Source organism: Tursiops truncatus, chromosome 10 (assembly GCF_011762595.2).
Source record: "Tursiops truncatus isolate mTurTru1 chromosome 10, mTurTru1.mat.Y, whole genome shotgun sequence".
In the NCBI taxonomy this organism is placed as follows: Eukaryota; Metazoa; Chordata; class Mammalia; order Artiodactyla; family Delphinidae; genus Tursiops; species Tursiops truncatus.
In genome coordinates this window covers 50546190-50569106 of record NC_047043.1, presented here as the reverse complement: position 1 = coordinate 50569106, position 22917 = coordinate 50546190, and the positions used below count along the sequence as shown (strand labels likewise).

Here is a 22917-nt window from a genome sequence, read left to right as displayed (position 1 = left end):
ATGGTTCCTAAAATCTCAGCGGCAAAGATTTTGTGCATGTGGCATGGCCAAGGCTAACTGGCTTCAGCTCTGTCACACGTCTTCTCACTCCAGGACCCAAGCTGAAGGACAGCCCTGATCTGAGACATGCTGCTCACCTGGCAGAAGGAAGAGAAAGATGGTAGAACCGTGTGATGAATCTTAGACTTACGTTTGGACATAGCATCTATTATATCTGTTCACAGTCCACTGGCCAAAAGAAATCCATGGCCGAGCCTGAGGGTCATGTGGAGGGAGAACAGTCCTCCCAGGGGAAGAGGCGGTAAGTATTTTGAACAAATAAACATTCTCACATAGTTCATCCCAGCCAGTAGTATCATCAGTCCCATTTTGCAGGTGAGAAAACTAAGGCTATAAGAGGTATCAAGGTCATAGATTAGAACTCAGCTCCGTCTGGCTTCGAAGTTGGTCTTTTCTACCATGCAGTCTCTTGAGAATTTTTCTCTTTTTACACTGTGTGGGTACTTGGAATTGTAATTTATTCAGGGCACAACCAACTCTCATCAGCTCCAGAAGCTTCTCCATGAAAATTTCTAGAGCTAACCCACCTCTGAAAGCTTCCTGGAAGGATATGGAGCTAGAAAGGAGTCGGGCTGGGGGAACTGTCCCCATGAAAGCCGACTCTATTTCATTTGGTAATTTTTTAACTGTTGAATTATTTATCTGCTTTATGGGTTTGTAGATGGGGATCATCTATCAATATTTGTTTTTGTTTTCTTGTGTGTGTGTTGGGGAGAGTGTGAGGTCCTCAAAGCTATTTTCCAGGTAATTTTGGAAACTTCCAGATTGCATTGGATATTTATATGCACAAAAATGATGAGTGCAGTGGAGAAAGTGTAACCCATCTACTTCTGCGGAAGAGCAAAAACAACTTTAGATTTAGAAACCCAGCTGCAGCTCCGTGTACCTTGGGGCGGGGGTGGTGGTGGTGGTGGAGGTGGGGGGGGGGAGCAGAAGTTACAGCCAATAGAATACTTCGCTCTGTTTGTAAGTATCTGTGATTTCTCCTGCCTTAAGTGCAGTCTTACCCATTTCGGAGCCTCTGGTTCCCAGGTGCTTCGTGCTGTCTGATAACACCAGGTAGGGTTGGATTTGACAGGTTTACGTGTGTCCATCAGGGTGGGGATTAGGGTGAAGGCAGTGCGGCGCCTAGGACGCTCAATTTAAGGAGGCACTCGCAGGAACCCGAGTTCTCTTGCCTCTGGTCCCGGCCCTGGTGTCCACTGTGCCATAACTCCGCTGGCTGAAAATGCCCCGGGAGCGCTCTCTGCCCTCCCCTCCCAGACGCACAGGAGAGCCCGGAGAACCTCCCTGCCCTGTTTCTTGGCTCGGCCAGTGAGGTCGATGTCCAGGTGACCGTGTACGTGTGTCCGGGCCAGGCTCAGTGCGGAAGACGGAGAAGAGTGTGCGCGTGAGCCGGCGCTAGGCCCGGCGGGTCCATATCCGGGTGGACCCGGTGGGTGGGACCGCCCCTCCCTCCAGGTCCCGAGGTGGGTGGGGGTTGGGGAGTGACGCGCGGAGATTCCCTTTCGCACCTTCCCATCCGAGAGGGGGCGGCAGGGTGTGGATTCCGGGCGTGCCCACCCTGCGCATTGGCGCTGGGAGCGCCCCGAGCCCTGGGCCTGAGCGGCCGCAGGGACTGGAAAGCAAAGGAGGAACCGGAGGAGGGCTTGCCGAACCGGCCACCCGCTCCGAACTTGCCGGGGAAACTAGTGCGGAGGGAGGGGCCGGGGCCCGGGCCGCGGCCGGAGGAGGGGCGGCCGCAGCTGCATCCAGCCCCGTTGGCTTCCTTCCCAGCTCTTCTTTGCCTCCTCCTCCTCTTCCTCCTGTATGAGTCAGGCGTTTCCCGGGGATTTGGAGCAGCCACGCGCGGCCCGGGTGCCCGGAGCTGTAGCCGCCGCCGCGCCAGGAGCTCCAGCGCCGGGGTCGCCACCGCTGCGGGCACCCGCGTCCCAGGCACGCGCGAACCATGGAGAGGGCGGCCCAGGGCGCAGACGGCGGCGGGGGCAGCAACAGCAGCAGCCGCAGCAGCAGCCGCGCCACCTCGGCGGGCTCCTCGCCCTCCTGCTCCCTAGCGGGCCGGGGGGTCTCCGGTCGGTCGGCGGCCGCGGGTCTCGGCGGCGGGGGCAGCCGCAGTAGCCCGGGCTCGGTGGCCGCTAGCCCGTGCGGGGGAAGCGGCCGGCGGAGGGAGCCGGCGCTCGAGGGCGTGCTCAGCAAATACACCAACCTCCTCCAGGGCTGGCAGAACAGGTAACGCGCCGGCCGCCCGCCCGCCCCTCCCTGCGCGCCGCTTGTTGTGAGTGTGAGTGTGTGCGCGCGATCGGGCCGCCGGCGAGCCGGGGCCGCCTCGGCACCCGGGCCCTTCCCAGGTCCCCGCTCCCCTCAGCGCGCCGCCACCCCACCCTGGGACCGCATCGCAGTGGCGGGGAGGGAGGGAGAGCCCTGGCTCCTGCTGGGACTGGAGCGGCGGGCGGGCGAGCGCGCTGGTCCCCGGGCCCTGACTGCTAGCGGTTTCCCGTACTCCTGGAGAATGGCTGAGGACGGGAGGCAGAGGGGGCGTGCTTGACGCCAGGTTGAAAGAGCTAGTACATCTGGTCCCATCACAGCAATTCTCCCCATATCATAGTTCATTTAAAACTTTGTCGTTTAAAGACACCACCACCACCAGAAACCAACCACTTATCCTCGGCGGCTTCCGGCGCGCATGCTAGCCCCCTGCCCAGTTGGTGGCCGGGAACCTCCAATCTCTGCGACGGAAGTTTAGGGGTTTTTTTGTTTTTTGTTTTCCTTTGACACTCTCTCCCCTTTCGAAATGGCAGGTCGCTATTTAAATTATTATTATTATTTTCCCCCTTTAGGTGTTTTTTGAAGTTCCCCGCTCACTCTACCCTCACAGTTGGGAAGCCTAGTTATGGACACGTGGAAGGATGGGTGTCAAGGGAAGGGGTCGCGGTGCTGTGTGGACTGAGTAGTGAGAATAGTGAGGAACACTTGAAAGGAGCAGATGGGGTACTGCAGCTGACATTTTTAAACTTTGTTTTTCAAAAGCAAGTCAAAGGAAAATACAAATATCCATGCAAGGAGAATGGGGCTTTTTGGAGACGTTGTTGATGAGATCTTGTGTCTGGTCCTTAATAGCCCTTGGATATTAGGACTTGGGGTTCTTAAGGATGCTTGTGACATTTGAATCACACCCTGGGAACTCTTGCTTCTCTCCGCTGGTTAGTAGAGTACTTGGTCCTCTCTCCCTTTGTAAGTTTCAGATTGTTTACGGCCGAAACAGCAGGCAGTTATTTACATGAAACTCAACTAAGAGGAAGATGGAGGGTTCCATCCTACCTATGGAACCTGAGTTGATATTATAGACAGAGAACTTTGACGGGGGTTTCCTTGGAGATCTGCTACTGTGTTAGTGGAAGTTGCACCTTAACTTTTGAATCCTTTTATTTCTTAAAATAGCCCCAGTGTCTGCTCTTGGCTCTCCCTTTTCCCCTTCAGTTCTTGGAGAGCTGAAAGGATGGGTCGAGTGCCGAGAGGAGACAGATGAGAGGGCTGAATCTGATTTCAGTTCCTGGTAATTGCGTTGTTAATGGCACCTCGCCATGCCTTGCTGGTGATAGCATTTGGTTTGTGTGTTGGACAGTCACCTTTAATGCTTTTTCTCCCAAGTAGCTTATGAGACCAACAGAGCTTTTACCCTGGATTACTGTTATTTCACTTGGGGATGGCATTTTACCTGCAATGTATATTAAAGGATTTGTTCTTTGGAGTGGATTTAGGGGGAATTGGAGTAACTCATGCTTTTGTGTATCTAAATCTACTGGAGTATTTAGGTTGAAGGCCAGATTGAGAAGAGGCAAAATTTATAATAATGATAATACTAATAATAACAACAACAACAACACGTACTTGATTGCAGGCCACACAGGTGAAATGTATTGTGTGTGCTGCTGAGGTCTCATCTTTATTGAGTTTGTTTACTGTGGTTTATAGCTGCCTGCCAATGTTTGTTCTCATCATAGTAGATGCACTGGTTTTGAAGTCTACTACTGACTCCAAAAGCATTGTCTCTTTCTAATGGTTAATGTCTCAGTGTCAGGTTTTGTTTCCCACATCTGTGGCCAAGGGTCCATTTAGTGATCCGGAGAAAATCTGTGATGGCTGTGACTGCATACTTTCTTCTCAAGGGGTCTTATAAAGGAAGATCTGGATCAGTGAAAAGGAAGAGGGAGGAGGACAAAGACAGAAACTTTGAGAATATATTCATTTGTCCATTTAATTATTCAGAGGCACCATTCCAGCTACTCTGGAGCTACTCCAGTGTTTAAAACACATGGGCATCTTCTCATCAAGTAGTGGAGGGGTCGCAGGATTCAGAAGTGGAAGGAGCCCACCCTTCCCCAGTCCAGGGAATTGCCTTGGTGCAAGTTGGTGGGCTGGGTCAAGCTCCCTGCATTTGGGGGCCTCATGGTGTGTTCCTTTGCAGTTCTTTTCAAATTGCCTGCAGTTAATGAGAAATCTCCAGGCTCGAAGTCCTTGGTGAGTGTTCCTAGGCTGCCACGCTGTTGATAACATCCTCCACCGGCTCCTAGGGCTTCACACCAGTCGCCCCCTAGTCACCACTTTACTCTGGTGTCTGCTTGCACGCCCTCAAGTTGCTGTAAAGCTTATATTTTACCATTCGGTGTCATATTCTGCCTTATTTGTAGCACTCTCATTCTCATCCCCATGCCCTGAGGAAGGTGGTGTGGCCAGAACACAAAATAAATGACATAAACAGAGGTGACAGGAGGGAAAACTACACAGGTGGGACACGCCCAGGAGAGCATGTCCAGGACACTTGGCTCTCTCATTGGCTGAGAAAGTGTGAGGTAATCAGAGCTGGGGCAAGTGGGGAGGGGAGGGGAGGGAATACCCATTAAGGAGTTTCTATAATCCATTATTATAGTTCTTTAAAGAAAATATCTCAGACATTACAGCATGGTAGAGATTTGTAAGATGGCGTTAAAGAGTAAATGCCTCTAAACAAATGAATACAATTTCAGAAAGAGGTAGGTGTGGTCCAGTGGTTAGGACTCTATGATTCCACTGCGGGGGTGCCTGAGTTCAATCCCAGTTTGGGGAACTAGGATCCCACAAGCTGCACGGCCAAAAAAAAAAAAAAAATGGAACCAGCTTCTGATTCTTTTTCAGGTGATTGGTGGGGTTGTGAGAACTCAGTAAAACACTGAAAAGCAAATCTTGAATAGGGTAAGGAAGATGAGTGTTGGCAAAAGAAAACCTCAGGCCACCAATGGACATTTATTTGGAAAGTTAGAGCAGTGTCCTGACATCAGCATTTAGCACACCGGTTACCTTGGGCCAGTTCCCTAATTGCACTGGGCTTTCGTTTTCCCATCTGTTAAATGTCGAAGATGGTGTTACCCCTATGCTTCTCATTAGTTCAGTGTGGGGATTGAATGAAGACACCGGTGTATAAGGGGCTGAGAATAGTTCAGGATCCTGAGAAGTGGGAGCTATTATTAGATCTTCAGTTTGCCCCATGGTAAATGGACCCTTTCTGGTCCATAAAATTCTTGGTCTGTTTTTTGAATGCTGGGATGACTCTGGGACTCCATTAACGTAATTATCCTAGAGTTCTTTGAGAGGAGAGAGATCATTTAAAACTTGGAACTAGACATTTACATCTCTGTGGGAAGTGACTTACTCCCTCTTCCAGCCTCTAATCCCCATCTCCCTTCCTTGCTTTTCCTCCTAAACACTTAACCGCCAGCTGACATGCTCCGTATTTTACTCTTTTGTCTTTCTGCACTAGGTGTTAGCTCCCTGAGGACAGAGAATAATTTCGCCTGTCTTGTTCACTGCTATATCGCCAGTGCCTAGAACAGCGTGTGGCATATAATAAAGGTTCAGCAAGTATTATTGAATGAGTAAGCAAAGGAATGCATGACAGAGAAGAAATCAAACCAGGACTTAGTTCTGTTTTGGCCAGTGTTTGCTACTGTTACAATTCTTAGTTCTCTACCTGCTCATAGCCTTGTCCTTGAGTTAGTATGTTTATTATTTGCCCTGCTGTCTGCAACCATCAGTCTTTGTCTTCTGGGTCAGCAGACATGCCCACCCTGACTTCAGACCCACCACAACCCACCCAGGGTAGACCTTTAGGGACTAGATTTCCAGGGCTTGCTTTTGTCTTGATCTGCGTTAACATACTTTGAGAAGGTAGTGTTTAGCCTCCAGCCATGATTTCCCAGGATTTTGGGGCCACCTGGCCCATTTAGCAAAGCCAGTAGGGGCATATATTAACTTTAAAAATCATACTGCATTAAAATGAATGGTTTTTGAGTATTCCAGTAGTTTTAGAGGTAATTGGTGGTGATACTAGGGATGAAAATCACTGCTCTGGTTTAACGTTCTTGCCTCTGTGTACTTTGGAAGGTTTTGCACATCTTGCTGTCCGGGTTGTCAGATTGTTCTGAGGCTGCACTCAAATAGTTTAGGGACACTAGATCGTTTCGTTGACAATAATAATAAAGGGGAGGTTGCTTAGGTTACAAAACTGCATATTACATATAATATATGTAATATGCACAATACATGTAATACATTATATATGTTATAACCTGCTGCACTCCCTGCAGGATCCTCTCTTCCCCACCTTTTAATTATTTTATTATTATTATTTTAAAATTTATTTATCTATTTGGTTGCACCAGGCCTTAGTTGTGGCAGGCGGGCTCCTTAGTTGTGGCAGGCAGGCTCCTTAGTTGTGGCAGGCAGGCTCCTTAGTTGTAGCACATGGGCTCCTTGGTTGTGGCATGAAAACTCTTAGTTGCGGCATGCATTTGGAATCTAGTTCCCTGACCAGGGATCGAACCTGGGCCCCCTGCATTGGGAGCACGGAGTCTTAACCACAGCACCACCAGGGAAGTCCCCTCCCCCACCTTTTATTTCTTTTTTTAAAAAATTATTTATTTATTTGTTTTTTAATTTCTGGTTGTGTTGGGTCTTCCTTGCTGCGTGCAGGCTTTCTCTAGTTGTGGTGAGTGGGGGCTACTCTTTGTTGCAGTGCTCAGGCTTCTCATTGTCATGGCTTCTCTTGCTGCAGAGCACGGGCTCTAGGCATGCCGGCTTCAGTAGTTGTGGCACATGGGCTCAGCAGTTGTGCGGTCTCTAGAGCGCAGGCTCAGTAGTTGTGGCGCATGGGCTTAGTTGCCCCGCGGCATGTGGGATCTTCCCGGGCCAGGGCTCAAACCCGTGTCCCTTTCATTGGCAGGCGGATTCTTAACCACTGCGCCACCAGGGGAGCTCTCCCCTGCTTTTAAAACGTACATGTATTTGAGGAGATTTACACCAAATGGTTACCACAGTTTTCCTTGGTTGGTGGGATTGTGGGTGATTTTTATTTTCTTCTCTTCTCTTTTTTCCATTATTTTTTCCCCCTAAGGTGAACTTGCATCCATTTTGAGGTTCGAAAACGTTATTGAGAAAAAGGAAAGCTGCCCACACCTTTTCACATAACCTCTGAATAACTGAGTTTTTGAGGGTAAATTTGAAGTCTAACATACATTCAGAAAAGTACACAACTCATAAGCGTACATAATTCAATGACTTTTCGAACACAGAGCACACCCAGATCAAGAAAGCGCAGCCCCCACCCCCATCCCTTGCAGTCATCCCCTCAACCCCCCCAGAGGGCTCCACTATTCTGTTTTCTAGTACCGTAGATTAGTTAGGCCTTTTTTTGAATTTCATATCATACAGGATGTGATCTTCTGTATCTGGCTTCTTTCTCTTAACGTTATGTTTGAGAGCCCCATCCATGTTGTGGTCTGTTTATTTCCACTACTGTTTGGTGTTCCATTGTGTGAATATACTAAATATGTTTATATCTATTGCAGATGCAGATAGACATTTGAGTTCTTCCCAGTTTTCGGCCCATACGAATAGTTTTGGGAAATAATATGTATGCCTTTCTGTGGGTGGATACCTAGGAGTGAAGATATTGCAAATGTCCTCCTAATGAGATATTGCCAGAGAGTTTTGCAGAGTGGTTGTGTCTGTTAATACTCCACCAGAAATGTGTGAGTTCCAGCTGTTCCACAGACTCTTGCACACTTGACATCGTCTGTTGTTTTCATCGTCGCCAGTCTGGTGGGTGTGTGGTGGTATTTCATTGTGTGGTTTTGATTTGCCTTCCCTGAAGACTAATGAAGTTTAGCGTCTTTTCATGTATCTATTGGCCATTTGGATGTCATGTTTTGTAAGGTGCTGTTTAAGTCCTTTGTCTATTTATATATTGGGGTATCTGCCTTTTTCGTATTGACTTGTAAAAGTTCTTTTCTGCATACAAGTTCACTGATGGGTCTGTGTACACATGCACACAGGCAGTGCATATTAGAGAAGGCAGCTATCTTCTTTCACTGTATGGTTTGTGAGTTCATCACTTACTAGTGTCTTGGTAAACATAAAATCTTAATTTTAATGTCACATTTTCAATGTTTTCCCTTTATGTTTGGTTCTTTTTGAGTCCTGTTTTGGAAATCTTTGCCTAACCCATGGTAATGAGATGTTCTCTGATGTTTTCTTTCAAGAGAAAAAAACCTTTTATTAATTTGAAATTAATAAATTAATTTCTTAGGAGTTTGAGTTGATACTGGGGGAATGTAGACTGCTGGCAGAAGCAATACAGCTTTTTTTTTTTTTTTCGGTACGCGGGCCTCTCACTGCTGTGGCCTCTCCCGTTGCGGAGCACAGGCTCCGGACGCTCAGGCTCAGCGGCCATGGCTCACGGGCCCAGCCGCTCCGTGGCATGTGGGATCTTCCCGGACCGGGGCACGAACCCGTGTCCCCTGCATCGGCAGGCGGACTCTCAACCACTGCGCCACCAGGGAAGCCCAGCAATACAGCTTTAAGGCTTCCAGTCTGTATTAGTTTTCTTATGGCTGTTAAGAAAAATGACCACAAACTTAGTAGCTTTAAACAACAGGAAGTTATTTTCTCATAGTTGTGGAGGGCAGAAATCCGAAATCAGGTTCACTGGGTCGAAATCAAGGTGTTGGCAGGACCGTGCTCCCACCGGATACTCTAAGGGAAGATTGCTTCTTGCTTCTTCCAGCTTCTGGTGGCTGCCAGCGTTCCTTGGCTCGTAACCGCATCACTCCAGTTTCTGCCTGTCTTCATGTTGCCTTCTCCTCTGTGTGTGTCAAATCTCCCTCTGCTTCCCTGTTAGAAGGACTCCTATGAATGCATTTAGGGCCCACCTAGATAATCCCTCCATTTCAAAATCCTGAATTTTATCAATCTTCCATATGCCAAAAACTTTGCTGTGTAAGGTAACAGTCACAGGTTCCCGGGATTAGGATGTGGACATCTTGGTGGTGGGGGGTATTGCATCCCAACAGTCATAATTCTAAGGTGGTTCTTTAGCTCACCAGCTCCCTTCCCCATCCACCTTTCCTGCCTTCCACCAGTTGCCATGGTGACAGCCATCTCTCCCATGGAAGGGCGCAGGTTGCTGTCATGACTATAATGGGCTTGTTAGGAAGCATCGGTGGTCTCATTCATCTTTGTTTGCTAGACAGACCCCTTGGGCAAATATTAGGTAGGTAATATTGTGAGGGAAATTGTTTTCCATTTTATCATCAGAATGACTCATTAGTCCAAGGACTTCTTTTTAAAGTTATAATTAACATACAAAAACAGGTCTTAGGTGTTCTGTTTGAATTTTGATACTTGTTTATACCATGTAACCACTGCTCCAAAAGGTACAGAACATTTCCACCCCCCAGGAAGTTTCCTTGTGCTTCTTTCCAGTCCATTCCCCTTTCCCCGCAATCTGTTTCTGATTTTTATCACCATGAATTTGTTTTGTCTCTTTGGGTTTCATGTAGATAGAACCATACAGTATATCCTTTTCGGAGTCTGATTTGTTTAGTTCAGGAAGATATTCTGAGATGCGTCCACATTGCCGCCCCTGTCAGTAGTTTATACTGCGTTTCTTTCTGTTGTTGAGTCATAGTGCATTTGTGGTTATACCACAGTTTGTTTATTGATATACCTGTAGGTGGACGTTTGGGTGGTTTCTAGTTTTTGGCTATGACAAATAAAGCTGCTGTTTGTGTACAAGTCTGTGTATGGACATAAGCTTTATTTCTCTTGGGTCAACACTGGGGTTGGAATTGTAGGGTCCTAAGAGAGGTGCATGTAGAAACTGTTAGAGTGGCTGGACCGTTTCTCACTGCTCACCATCAGTGTGTAAATGAGTGCGTTGCTCTCCATCCCGGCCACCTTCTGTGTTGCCACCTGGGGAGCTTTTGGAAGCTGGGACTGCCTCCTTCTCGTGGAATTGCCTTGCTCCTGAGGGGACAGCCTGCAGGAGCACAGGCTGGTGACGTGCTTAGACCCCCTTGCGGGTCCAGCTTTGCCTCGTTTTTGCTGCATGACCTTTCCAAGTCACTTACTTCTTTGGACCCTGGTTTCCTCATCTGTGCATGAGGCCAGCCTCGTAGCGTTGCTGTGAGCTCCTGCATGCATCGCGCCTGGCACAGTGCCTAGCACGCAGTAGTTTGTTTGCTGGGAGTCTGGTATTTTAAACAGACCAGTGGGTGACTTCGTGGAACCTGGGGGTGAGTTGGTGGTCATTGTTGACCCAGCCGTAGCCAGTATGCAGCTATTTCTCAGCTCTTCCTCCCCCACTCAGGGTCCCAGGTGACAAATGGTTTGATTTGTGTAGCGGATGCTGGTCTCCATTGGCTGCCCAGCCTCTGGCCCGGCAGGGTGTGCTCCAGTGGACAGCTGTTTGAGAACCCTGGGAGGAAAGGAGAGGTGAGGGCCTTTGTGTCCTAAAAGCAGGATTGAGATGATTGTGCCAGAAATATGGGAGGTGTTTTGCACATTTCCTCTGGGCGACTCCTGATGGGATTTCGGGCCTGGCCAAGACAGAATTAGAAAGAAAAGCATCCAGAATTTGGTTTTGATAACCCAGACTCCATTGGATATGGTCACAGACCAGAAAGAAAGTGCTTTATTTGTGCCTTGTGTAATGTTATCAAGAATAATGATACAGGGCTTCCCTGGTGGCACAGTGGTTAAGAATCCACCTGCCAGTGCAGGAGACATGGGTTCGAGCCCTGCTCTGGGAAGATCCCACATGCCTCGGAGCAACTAAGCCTGTGCGCCACAACCACTGAGCCTGTGCTCTAGAGCCTGCAAGCCACAACTACTGAGCCCACGTGCCACAACTACTGAAGCCCGCGCACGCCTAGAGCCCATGCTCCGAGACAAGAGAAGCCACCGCAGTGAGAAGCCTGCGCACTGTAATGAAGAGTAGCCCCCGCTCGCCAACTAGAGAAAGCCCTCGCGCGGCAACGAAGACCCAATGCATCCATAAAAAAATAATAATAATAATAATAACGATACAATCAGGAAATGTGGTACACAAGCCTGTTCTTTGAAGGTCGGAGAAGGCATTTGAGCCGTGAATAACTTTTTCACGTTGTGCAGTAGTTTTTAAGGGACTATTTCTGTTTCTGTGTGGTTTGGTCCCTTTCTAGAAATATTTTGATGAAAATGTAACAAGTTGAAAGACGACCGACCTCAGTGTTTAGTAACTCTTTTCCAGGATGTGTTGTGTTTATCTGCAGTGCCGGTCATGTGGCTGGTGAGCCACGAGCAGATATTGGGAACCACCGAGGAAGCCGTGGGATTCAGGTTCTCCTGAGTGTGCGAGGGTCTGGGGCTCTCTGTCAGCCCCTTGTTTGGGGGGAGTTAAGTGGATCAGGCAACAGGTACGTCGCTGCAGTGGTCACTCCGTCAGAACTGTGATGGGCTGTGAACAGTGCCGGGAACGCCACCACGGTGGTTTTTCTGGGCCCTTTGGTTGTTCAGTTGGGAGACTTTCCAATCCCTGCATGAGTTGGCAGCATCAGCCCCCAAACACACTGCTCTCTACGTGTAATTAGGCCTGATGGATGTTCACACCCCGTGTACTTGTTGAGCACCTTTTATGTGTATACCAAACGCCGTGCAGTATTTCTGGAGAAAACTCTAGTTCAAAAAGATACATGCACCCCAGTGTTCATTACAGCACTAGACATGGAAGCAACCTAAGTGTTCATTGGCAGATAAATGGATAAAAAAGATGTGGTACATACACACACACACACAATGGAATATTACTCAGCCCTGAGAAAGAATGAAATAATGCCACTTGCAGCAACGTGGATCGACATAGAGATGATCCTACTAAGTGAAGCAAGTCAGACAGAGAAAGACAAATCTATGGTATCACACGTGGAGTCTAAAAATTGATACAAATGGGCTTATTTACAAAACTGAATATACTCACAGGCATAGAAAACAAACTTATGGTTACCAAAGAGAAAAGGGGATGGGGAGGGATAAATTTGAGATAAACAGATACAGACTATTGAATATTATACATAAAATAGATAAACACTGAGGTCCTGCTGTAAAACACAGGGAACTATATTCAATATTCTATAATAAACCATAATAAAAAAGGATATGAAAATGAAATGTACATGTATAACTGAATCACTTTGCTGTACACCAGAAACTAATACAACATTGTAAATCAACTATACTTCAATTAAAAACAAATAAACAAGTGCACTGAGAGATGTGGGGGTCAGAAGAGCACAGTGCAGACCCTGCCTTATGGAGCTGACAGCCTGAAACAGGGGTGGCCGACTTTTCCTATAAAGGGTCAGACAGTTAATATCTGGCTCTGTGGGCTCTGCGGTCTCTATGGCAACTTCTCAACTCTCCCATTGTAAACAACTGGGTGTGTCTGTGTTCCAGTAAAACTTTATCTACAGAAACAGGTGGTGGGCTGGATTTAGCCTGTGGGCTGTGGTTTGACCATCCCTGGTCTGAAATGACATGCAGACCCCTCAATCAGGGAGTCAAGGCAGCCTCATGTGGTGGCAGAGGGTATGGATTCTGCAGTCCAGCAGCCTGCGCTTGCATCCTGGCTCTGCTGTTTACAACCTGTGTGGCCGTGGACCATCTAGTTTACCTCTCTGTGCCCCGGTTTCTTCATCTGTAAAATGGGGGTGTTATAGTGTCTGTGTCACAGGGTTGTTGGGATCAGCTTCAAAGCTGTGTGTAAAGGGCTTAGAACAGGGCGTGGCCCATAGAAAGCACTTATGATACGGGGTGGGGTGGGGTGTGGGGGGGTGATGCTACCCGAGAGGAAGCACCTGGGGAGAGCCCTACCTGGTGGGGATAGAGGGGAAGTGGCAGGTGAGGGGAGACCTAGGATGTCTAGGGGGTTCATCGTGCAGCCCAGGGCTTGGGGAGAGCTTCCCTGGTAGAAGCTCTGTGAGTACAAAGGTTGGGAGGCATGGAAGGAGGGAGATAGTTTGGTATGGCTGGAATGCAGGTGGTACAGGGGCTGTGGCCAGAGACTAGGCAGTAAAAGATAGACCAGGCTGGAAAAGCCTGTTTCCCGAAGGACATCACAAGCCAGTGGAGACCACAGGTCATAAAATGTCAGCACTGCCAGAGGGGAAGGGATACATTTGTGGGCCCAGGGAGCATCGGACACTTTACATTTACAATTTAATCCTTAACATGGGATGAGAGGTGTTGCAGATTTATCCAGTCTCCCCTTCTTCTATAGTCATAGAACCCCAGTTTTAATCTGGATATGTGCTTTGACCTAGATAAAACTATATTTGCACCCCTCATTCCCCCCTCGCAGCTAGGGATGGCCATGCGATTGTATTCTGGTTACAAGCAGAGTGGTCACATAGTAGTTTCCTGGAACCTTCTTTGTACCTTTCCCCCTTTTTCCTTATTGGAATATAGACATGTGGCCGAAACTGGAATACAGACGTGATGGCTGGAATTCCAGCAGTCGTCTTTTTTTTTTTAATAGATTCCTGGAGTCATGGCAGGTCCTCCATTTTTTAAAATATTCATTTTATTTATTTGGTTGCGCTGGGTCTTAGTTGTGGCAGGCGCACTCCTTAGTTGCAGCATGTGGGCTTCTGAGTTGCGGTTCGCCGGCTCCTTTAGTTGCGGCATGTGTGGTCCTTTGTTGTGGCAGGCGGGCTCGTTAGTCGCAGCATGTATGTGGGATCTAGTTCCCTGACCAGGGATTGAACCCTGGCCCCCTGCATTGGGAGCATGGAGTCTTACCCACTGGACCACCCAGGGAAGTCCCCCAGCAGTCGTCTTGAGTCTTTAGGTGACTGGGATGAAGGCTATCAGGGCAGAAGATGCCTCTGATGACTTTGTTGATCCGAGCCATCTCACAAATCCTGGGCTGCCATCTTCTGGACTTTTCTATGATTGGGGGAATAAGCTTTTTTTTTAAGTCACTATTCGCAGCCAAATCTAACCCTAACTGATGCAGGTGGAATCTCTGTTTTACAGATGAAGAAACTGAGGCATAGAGTGACCTAAGTTGCCCAGTTAGTCAGATATGGAGCCAGGATCTGTCTGACTCTGGAGCATGTTTTCTTTCCATTACCCGGGAAGGAACCTGGAGATCTTCTACCCCCTCATTTTATAGATAAGATCACTGAGGGCTTTGCCTCAGGGTAAACCAGCAGTTCATTCCACTGCAAGGTAATCATTGCTCTGTTTTATCCCTCAGTCACTCTCTCCTCAGCCCTGGCCTTCCCCAAGAAGGGCCCCTGTGTTGTAATTAGTGATTTTGTAGCCTTCCCCTGGGCAGAATTTCCTTCTGTGAGTAGTTGATGTTTGGTGGGTTTTCCCTGGTCAGAAACAGGCACTGTTTTTGGGCTGTATGTTTAGAGCTTTCACAGCCTTGCCTCTTGCCTCCTGTAGTTCTTAGTCATATCTTTTCTTACTGTACTGTCCTGTCTTCGCTCGGGCTCCAAGGGCTGGCTGAGGGGCCCTGTGACTGTTTGGAAGCACTGACAGATGAATCTTGATTGACATGGAGAACTCCCAGGTCATGAAGCTCAGAGTGTGGACTTTGGCTAAAATGTTTTGAATCCATTTTGCTGTTGGGATTCTCGTGTAGCTGAGTTCCACCCTATTACTAATACCTTAAAAATGGGCCTCCCGACCCCTTTGGCTAACCGCTCAGCACAGAGCTTTTCTGTATGCCTGTTCCAGCTGACTCATTTCGTGTATTGGTCCCAAAACGTGGAACAGGACAAAAAGCAATTTGTGTTGCTAGTGCTGTTGAGAGAGCGTTGTTGCATACTTATTATATATGTGGCATTTCATATTTTGTCACTTTCTGTAGTAGCAACAATCTTTGCGGTCATTTTTATTCGCCTAATGTATGCCTTTTTCTTTTTGTGAGGTCTCCATTTGATACCTTGCCCCGAAGTGCATTGTAACACTATTGTAGTCACTTAGTTAATCTGGAGTTTCCTGTAACTGAAATTTTTTTTGTTGAACGTCAGTTTTCGTGATTCCTTTGGGGTCAGCTGAAATTCAGGAAAAGAGTATTAAAAGCCAAAACTCTCTATATTTTTCCTCACATTGAATAACAAGATAGGATTGACATAAAGATACTTTAGAAAATCTTTGTGTCAAAGAAACAGGACTAAACTTGTGAAATCAAGTTTAAGTCTGGGCGAAGTCATTTTTTGAACAAAAGCAAAGCATAACCTAACTTGGAAGAGACTAAATCACAGTTATCCGTGTCATGGAATTGTCTGAATTTCTGTTTATCTAAAGGCTTGCTTCCTTTTCCTTTCCAGCATTGTAGCAGTTATTGGTATTTTTAGTGTTTTTTGTTTTGTTTCCGTCTTTATTTTTGCTTTCTTAGTTTGAAACTGTAAATTCCCTTTTAACACTTCAAAGTGTACATTTTGTAACAACCAAATATAACTTGTGATCTGATTTTTTCCTATAAATGACATTGACAGTATGCAGACTATAACAGTACTGTATCCACGTTAATTATTTGATTTTAATATTTGTACGCTGAAGTATATGGGGATAAAGGGGCATTATTTTGGCAACTTACTCTCATGTGGTTCAGGAAAAATGTGTGTGCGTATATAGAGAGAACGAGAGAAAATGATAAAGCAACTGTGGTGAAATGTTACTAGATCTTTAGTAATAAATAGTTCTTTGTATCTTTGTAACTTCTCTGTAAATTTGGAACTTTGTTAACAAGTTAGCAAAAATTTGTTTGGCTTATTTTTTAAAAAGGCTGTGGGGCATGCAGTATATACTTCCTGGCCCAATGTAGTATGTATCTAATAAAAATTACCCAGTTTGCCTTAACCTCTAATCTCAAGTGGCCACTGAGGCAGCCATCCTGCCTACGTCATCCACTCTGGTTTGGAAGATACCCCAGGTGTGGTAAAATGATTCTTAGACAATTCCGGACGTTAGCTATAGTGAAGCTGGTGGGAATTGTTAGTGCCTGGGAGCAACTGTCCATTAAACTAGGTAATGCCACCATATTTGCAGCTTATGGAAAGACCATTCAACCAAAGGCTTGGAGATTTGTGTTTTTAATCCCTTCCCTGTCTAGTTGTTTCATTTTATATGGATGTCAAACTTTTTTTTTTTCATCTGTAAATGAGATGAAGTGAGAAGCATATTGCTTGTTCTCTCTGACTGCAACATAGGAAAATTAGAATGAATTATCATTTATAATCACTTTTAAACATACAACTTATAAATTCTGTTATCTAGAATTATGGTGATGCTTGTTTTAAAATTATCTGTGAAACATTTGTTGAATAAAGAAGGCAACGGGGGGGGCTTCCCTGGTGGCACAGTGGTTAAGAATCCGCCTGCCAATGCAGGGGACACAGGTTCGATCCCTGGTCCGGGAAGATCCCATATGCCGTGGAGCAACTGAGCCCGTGTGCCACAACTACTGAGCCTGCGTGCCTAGAGCCCGTGCTCCACAACGAGAGAAGCCACCAAAATGAGAAGCCTGTGCACCGCAAAGAAGAGTAGCCCCCGCTCGCCGCAACTAGAGAAAGCCTGTGCGCAGCAACGAAGACCCAACACAGCCAAAAATAAATAAATAAAATAAATTTATTTAAAAAAAAAAAGGCAAAGGGAATGTGCCTTGGGAGTTTTGTGTGACGATGGGCCAGCTTCTGGGAGCAGGTCTGGGCATGTCTGGTGGCCTTGACTGCAGGACTGTAGATGAAGACTTTGGACAGGAAGTGGTTCAGATATTTTCTCCCATTCCTTTGGCTGCCTTTCCACTCTGTTGATTGTGTCCTTTGATGCACAAAAGCTTTAAAATTGGATGTTGTCCCATTTGTCTGTTTTTGCTTTTGTTGCCTGTGCTTTTGGTGTCATATTCAAGAAATCACTGCCAAGTCCAATGTCATGAAGCTTTTCTCCTATGTCATCTTCTGGAGTTTTATAGTTTTAGGTCTTATGTTTAGATATTTAATCTAATTTTGAGTTAATTTTTGCATATTGTAAGATACGGGCCTAGCTTCATTCTTTTGCATGTGGATATCCAATTTTCCCAACACCATTTGTTGAAGAGACTCTCCTTTTCCTACTGAGTAATTTTGACACCTTTGTTAAAGATCATATGATCATATACAGAACGATATACTGTATGGGCTCTCTGTTCTACTTCATTGATCCACTTTCTTTGTGCCAGCACCACACTGTTTTGATTACTATAGCTTTGTAATATGTTTTGAAATCAGAAGTGCGAGTCCTTCAACTTTGTTTTTCTTTTTCAAAATTATTTGGCTATTCGGGGTCCCTCGAGAGTCCACATGAATTTTAGGATGAATTTTCTGTTTCTGCAAAAACTGCCACTGAGGGCTTCCCTGGTGGCGCAGTGGTTGGGAGTCCGCCTGCTGATGCAGGGGACACGGGTTCGTGTCCCGGTCTGGGAGGATCCCACATGCTGTGGAGCAGCTGGGCCTGTGAGCCGTGGCTGCTGAGCCTGCGCGTCCGGAGCCTGTGCTCTGCGGTGGGAGAGGCCACAGCAGTGAGAGGCCTGCGTACCGCAAAAAAACCCCCAAAAACTGCCACTGAGATTTTGCTAGGGATTGCATTGAATCTGTAGATCCCTTTGGGTAGTATGGACATCTTTTTATTTATTTTTTATTTTTTGATTGTGCCATGTGTTAGGTGCAGCATGCGGGATCTTTGTTGAGGCATGTGGGATCTTTCGTTGCAGTGCAGGTGTGTGGGCTTCAGTAGTTGTGGCATGCAGGCTCAGTAGTTGTGGCTCATGGTCTCTAGAGCGCAGGCTTAGTAGTTGTGGCACATGGGCTTAGTTGCTTCACGGCATGTGAGATCCTCCCAGACCAGAGCTCGAACCCGTGTCCCCTGCATTGGCAGGTGGATTCCTAACCACTGTGCTGTGAGGGAAGCCCTAGGGGTTTCTTTATTTAGGAAATATTTATTTTTTGGCTGTGTTGGGTCTTAGTTGTGGCACGCAGGATCTTTCGTAGTGGTGCGCGGGCTTTTCATTGCAGTGCGCGGGCTTGTCTCTAGTTGTGGTGTGCGGGCTCATTAGTTGTGGTGCACGGTCTCTCTAGTCGTGGTGTGCCAGCTTAGTAGTTGTGGTGCTTGGGCTCCAGAGTGCGTGGGTTCTGTAGCTATGGCACACGGGCTCAGTTGCCCTGTGGCATGTGGGATCTTAGTTCCCCGACCAGGGATTGAACTGGCGTCCCCTGCATTGTAAGGTGGATTCTTAACCACTGGACCACCAGGGAAGTCCCTCTTTAGGAGTTTCTATACATGTCATTTGCAGAGATAATTTTATTTCTTCCATTCCAGTTTGGATGCCTTTTATTTCTTTGTCTTGCCTAATTGCTCTGGCTAGGACTTCTAATACTATATTGAATAGATATGGTGAGAGTGGGCATCCTTGCTTTGTTCCTAATCTTAGAGGAAAAGCTTTCCGTCTTTTGCTATTAAGTATGATGTTAGCTGTGGACTTTTCATAAATGGCCTTTATTTTGCTGAGGTAGCTTCCTTCTGTTCCCAGTTTGTTGAGTGTTTTTTATTTTGAAAGGGTCTGCTACCTGCTTTTGTAAATAAAGTGTTACTGAAACGCAGTCATGCCCATTTGTTTACATATTGCCTATGTCTGTTTTCACTCTACAGTGACAAAGTTGAATAGTTGCTGCAGAGACCTTGAGGCCAGCAAAGACTGAAATGGTTACTGTCTGGCCCTTTTCTGATTGCTGCTTTCAACTATTAATGTGGTAGGTTACACTGATTGCTTTTTGAATTTTGAAGCAGCCTTGCTATCCTGGGATAAACCTCACTTGGTTATGATGTATTATTCTTTATTTATGTTGCTGGATGCAATTTGCTGATATTTTGTTCAGGACTCTTGCATCTATGTTTATGAAAGATATTTGTAGTTTTCTATTACCGTCTTTGTCTGGTTTTGGTATCAGGGTAATGCTGGCCTTAAAATGAGTTGGGAAGTATCCTTCTTGTTATATTTTCTGGAAGAAATTGTGTAGAGTTGGTGTTATTTCTTCTTTAAATATTTGGTAGAAATCACCAGGGAAACCATCTGGCCTGGAGATTTCTTTTTTGGAAGGGTTTTTAACTACAGATTCAATTTAAAAATAGTTGTAAAGCTATTCAGATTATCTGTTTCATCTTGGGTATGTTTTGGTAGTAAATGCTGTTTGAGGAATTGGTCCATTTCTTATAAATTGTTGAATTTATAGGGTGTGTAGAGTTGCTTGTATTATTCCCTAATTATCCTTTCAATATCTTGAAGCCTATAGTGATATTCCCTTTTTCCTTTTCCTGATATTGGTAATTTGTGCCTTTGACAGTCTTGCTAGAGATTTATCAATTTATTGATCTTACTAAGAGCCAGCTTTTTGTTTCACTGGTGGTCTTTACTGTTTTCTATTTTTAATTTTTTTTTACTTCTGCTCTAATCTTTTTAATTCTTTCCTTCTGCTATTTATGTTTAGTTTCTTCTTTTTTTAGTTTCTTAAAGTAGAAGCTTAAATTATTTCATCTTTTCTAATGTAAATATTTAATGCTATAAGTTTCCCTTGAAGCACTGCTTTAGTTGCCTTCACAAATTTTGATATGTGGTATTTTAATTTTAGTTCAGTTCAAAGTATTTTCTAGTTTCCCTTGAGTCTTTCTCTTTGACTCATGGATTATTTAGAAGTGTGTTAATTTCCAAGGGTTTGAAGGTTTTCCTGTTATCTTTCTGTTATTCATTTCTAGTTTAATTTCATTATGGTCAGAGAACATACTTTGTATCATTTCAGTTTTTAAATTTTTTTATGGGTTGTTTTATGACCTTGGTTATGTTCTATCTTGGTGAATGTTCCATATATACTTGAAAATAATATGTATTCTTTTTTTTTTTTTTTTTTGGCGGTACGCGGGCCTCTCACTGCTGTGGCCTCTCCCACCGCGGAGCACAGGCTCCGGACGCGCAGGCTCAGCGGCCACGGCCCACGGGCCTAGCCGCTCCGCGGCACGTGGGATCTTCCCGGACCGGGGCACGAACCCGTGTCCCCTGCATCGGCAGGCGGACTCCCAACCACTGCGCCACCAGGGAAGCCCTATGTATTCTTTGTCATTGGGAGAATTGTTCTGTAAATGTCAATTAAATCCAGTTCTTGTTGATATTTTTCAGTTCTTCTATATCCTGATTGATTTTAAAAAATCTTTAGTTTATAATTTTAGAGCTGTGTTCTAGAAAGAAAGCACAACCCCTGCTTACGTCATATGTATTCAAAATTTCCCCTGAATTTGTGTTCTTTCACAGACTGTCTTATTTGTATATTTACTTTTCCTGACTATCACCTGCATAAAGTCACAAGAACTTGATACTTGCTCATATTTTTGGAAAGCACACAAACATTACAGGGTGGGGTGCTGTTAATCTCTTTTTATGAGGTCCTCTCCCTGACTGTCTGGCACTTGCCATTATTTTAGGTAAATATCTAAAAAATCAGTTTTGGAGCCACCTGGAGATACTTTTTTTTTTTTTTTTTTGGCCTTGGGGCATGTGGGATCTTAGTTCCCTGACCAGGGATTGAATCCATGTACCCTGCAGTGGAAGGGCAGAGTCCTAACCACTGGACTGCCAGGGAAGTCCCTGGAGATACTTTTTCAGACAATTTAGGGGACTCCAATTCAGGCTTAATGTAAATATATTGGGTTCAACCCCGCCAGCCTCGTGGCACAGCCAGAAAAAGAAAATGTATGTATGTATATATATGCATTGGTTCTAATGTGTGGATGAATGGCCTCCCAAGAGGTTCTGAGACCACAGCTCCCCTGGTAAGACTGCTGAGTAGACTGAGTCACCAGGGAGACATCTGTGGAAGGAACCTTTAGACAATCCAGGTTCATCATCCCCTTTACAAGAGGGGGATTTTCCTTTATTCCCCTAAGACTTCCATTCCAGCTTTGAATATGCAAAGTCTTCTGTAGTACTTTGAGCCTGTTATGGGGCCGGGGTAGACCCTAGACCACATCTGTAGAAGAGGGGCCGTGAGAGCTCTGATCCTTCGGCTCTGAGGATCCCGGGCTGGACTGGGGTCCTGTCTCACACAGGTAACACCTTGATCTCTCTCCTTTTTCTCCCCACCCTAGCTTGTGAATGGCCTTAGACAATACATTCTAAATGGGGGTGATAAAAAATGGTTCCTGGGGTGGTGGTGGTGAAAATGTCTCACTTTTTAATGTATAAAGTGCAGATATAGGTAGAGTACATGAATAGATGAACAGTCTATCTCTTGTATTAATTTCATTGGAGGGATGCTTAAGGAAATTTGTCTGAAAAGGCTCCTTAGGAAACTGATGATGATAAAAAAAGGTTGAGAAATACTGCTTTAAATTGTAGTGCTGAGAGGCGCCAAGCAGAAGGGCTACTGGGCTTTGAACAGTTTCAAATGGGGGGGGAGGGTGATGCTTCAGAATTTTATTACAAGAAAATATTTTTATCCAGAGATTTTTCAGTGACTAAAACGAAAGGAAAATAGAATTAAGTCATATCATGAATTCAGGTTAAATGTGAGGTGGTTGTTAAGAGCTTTGTTAAGAACAACAGGGAGAAGTTATAAAATAGGGAGAATTTCCTTCTGCCTGGAGTCCTTTAGGAAAGGTCTTGTGGGAAGTAAACCAGGTCTCCTGGAGGGCTGTCAGTCCATTGGGTGGCTGAGGAAGGAGCCTTCAAATCAGTATTTTAAAACCTGGGTACCGGCTTCCCTGGTGGCACAGTGGTTGAGAGTCCGCCTGCCGATGCAGGGCACATGGGTTCGTGCCGCGGTCCGGGAAGATCCCACATGCCACGGAGCGGCTGTGCCCGCGAGCCATGGCTGCTGAGCCTGCGCGTCCGGAGCCTGTGCTCCGCAATGGGAGGGGCCACATCAGTGAGAGGCCCGTGTACCAAAAAAAAATAAAAGAAACAACCTGGGTACCACCGCTTTTCCCATTGTTTGGACAATTGGCAACTTTTGAGTATGGGCTATGTATTAGGTAATACTATTGAATCAATGTTAACTGCCAGAAACTGATAATTGTACTGTGGTTAAATAAGTGAAGGTTCTTATTCTTGGAAAATACATAATGAAGCGTTTAGGAATAAAAGGAGATGTCTGTGCCTCACAGTGGTTCCAGAACACCTGTCTATAAGGAGAAAGGGAGAGGGAAGGGGAGGAGGAGGCAGCTGGCTGGGTGTGGATGGAGGGGAGGAAAGCAAGGGGCAGGGCAGGAGAAGGGAGGGAGGGAGCCAGAGCCAGGATAAAGCAGATACCAGAACATCAGTAACTGTTAAATATGGGTTCAACAATAAAGGAGTTCTCTGTAATATTCTTGCAACTCTTCTGTAAGTTTGAATCATTTCAGGGTATAAAGAAAAAGAAATAAAAAGGAAACAAGAAAACACATGGCTCCCTGGAGACATACAAGTCATACTGT

The 22917-nt window shown here is 45.9% G+C and overlaps 1 protein-coding gene across 11 annotated transcripts in view; it reads left to right on the top strand.

The window, feature by feature from the left end:
- The window catches only part of OSBPL10 (oxysterol binding protein like 10), a 376374-nt gene that overhangs the window by 88938 nt on the left and 264519 nt on the right, over positions 1 to 22917 (top strand). For 5 of the 11 annotated variants that reach the window (XM_073810944.1, XM_033864521.2, XM_073810941.1 and 2 more), the window contains one exon: positions 94 to 301. The exons of 1 other annotated variant lie outside the window; for it this stretch is intronic. In XM_073810944.1, the coding sequence (XP_073667045.1) occupies positions 174 to 301 (128 nt within the window). In that variant the 5' untranslated portion in view covers positions 94 to 173. Of the gene's footprint in view, positions 1 to 93; positions 302 to 1505; positions 2290 to 19107; positions 19209 to 22917 lie in introns of those variants that run through there. 5 more of the 11 variants (XM_033864522.2, XM_073810945.1, XM_073810940.1 and 2 more) reach the window with 5 other exon arrangements.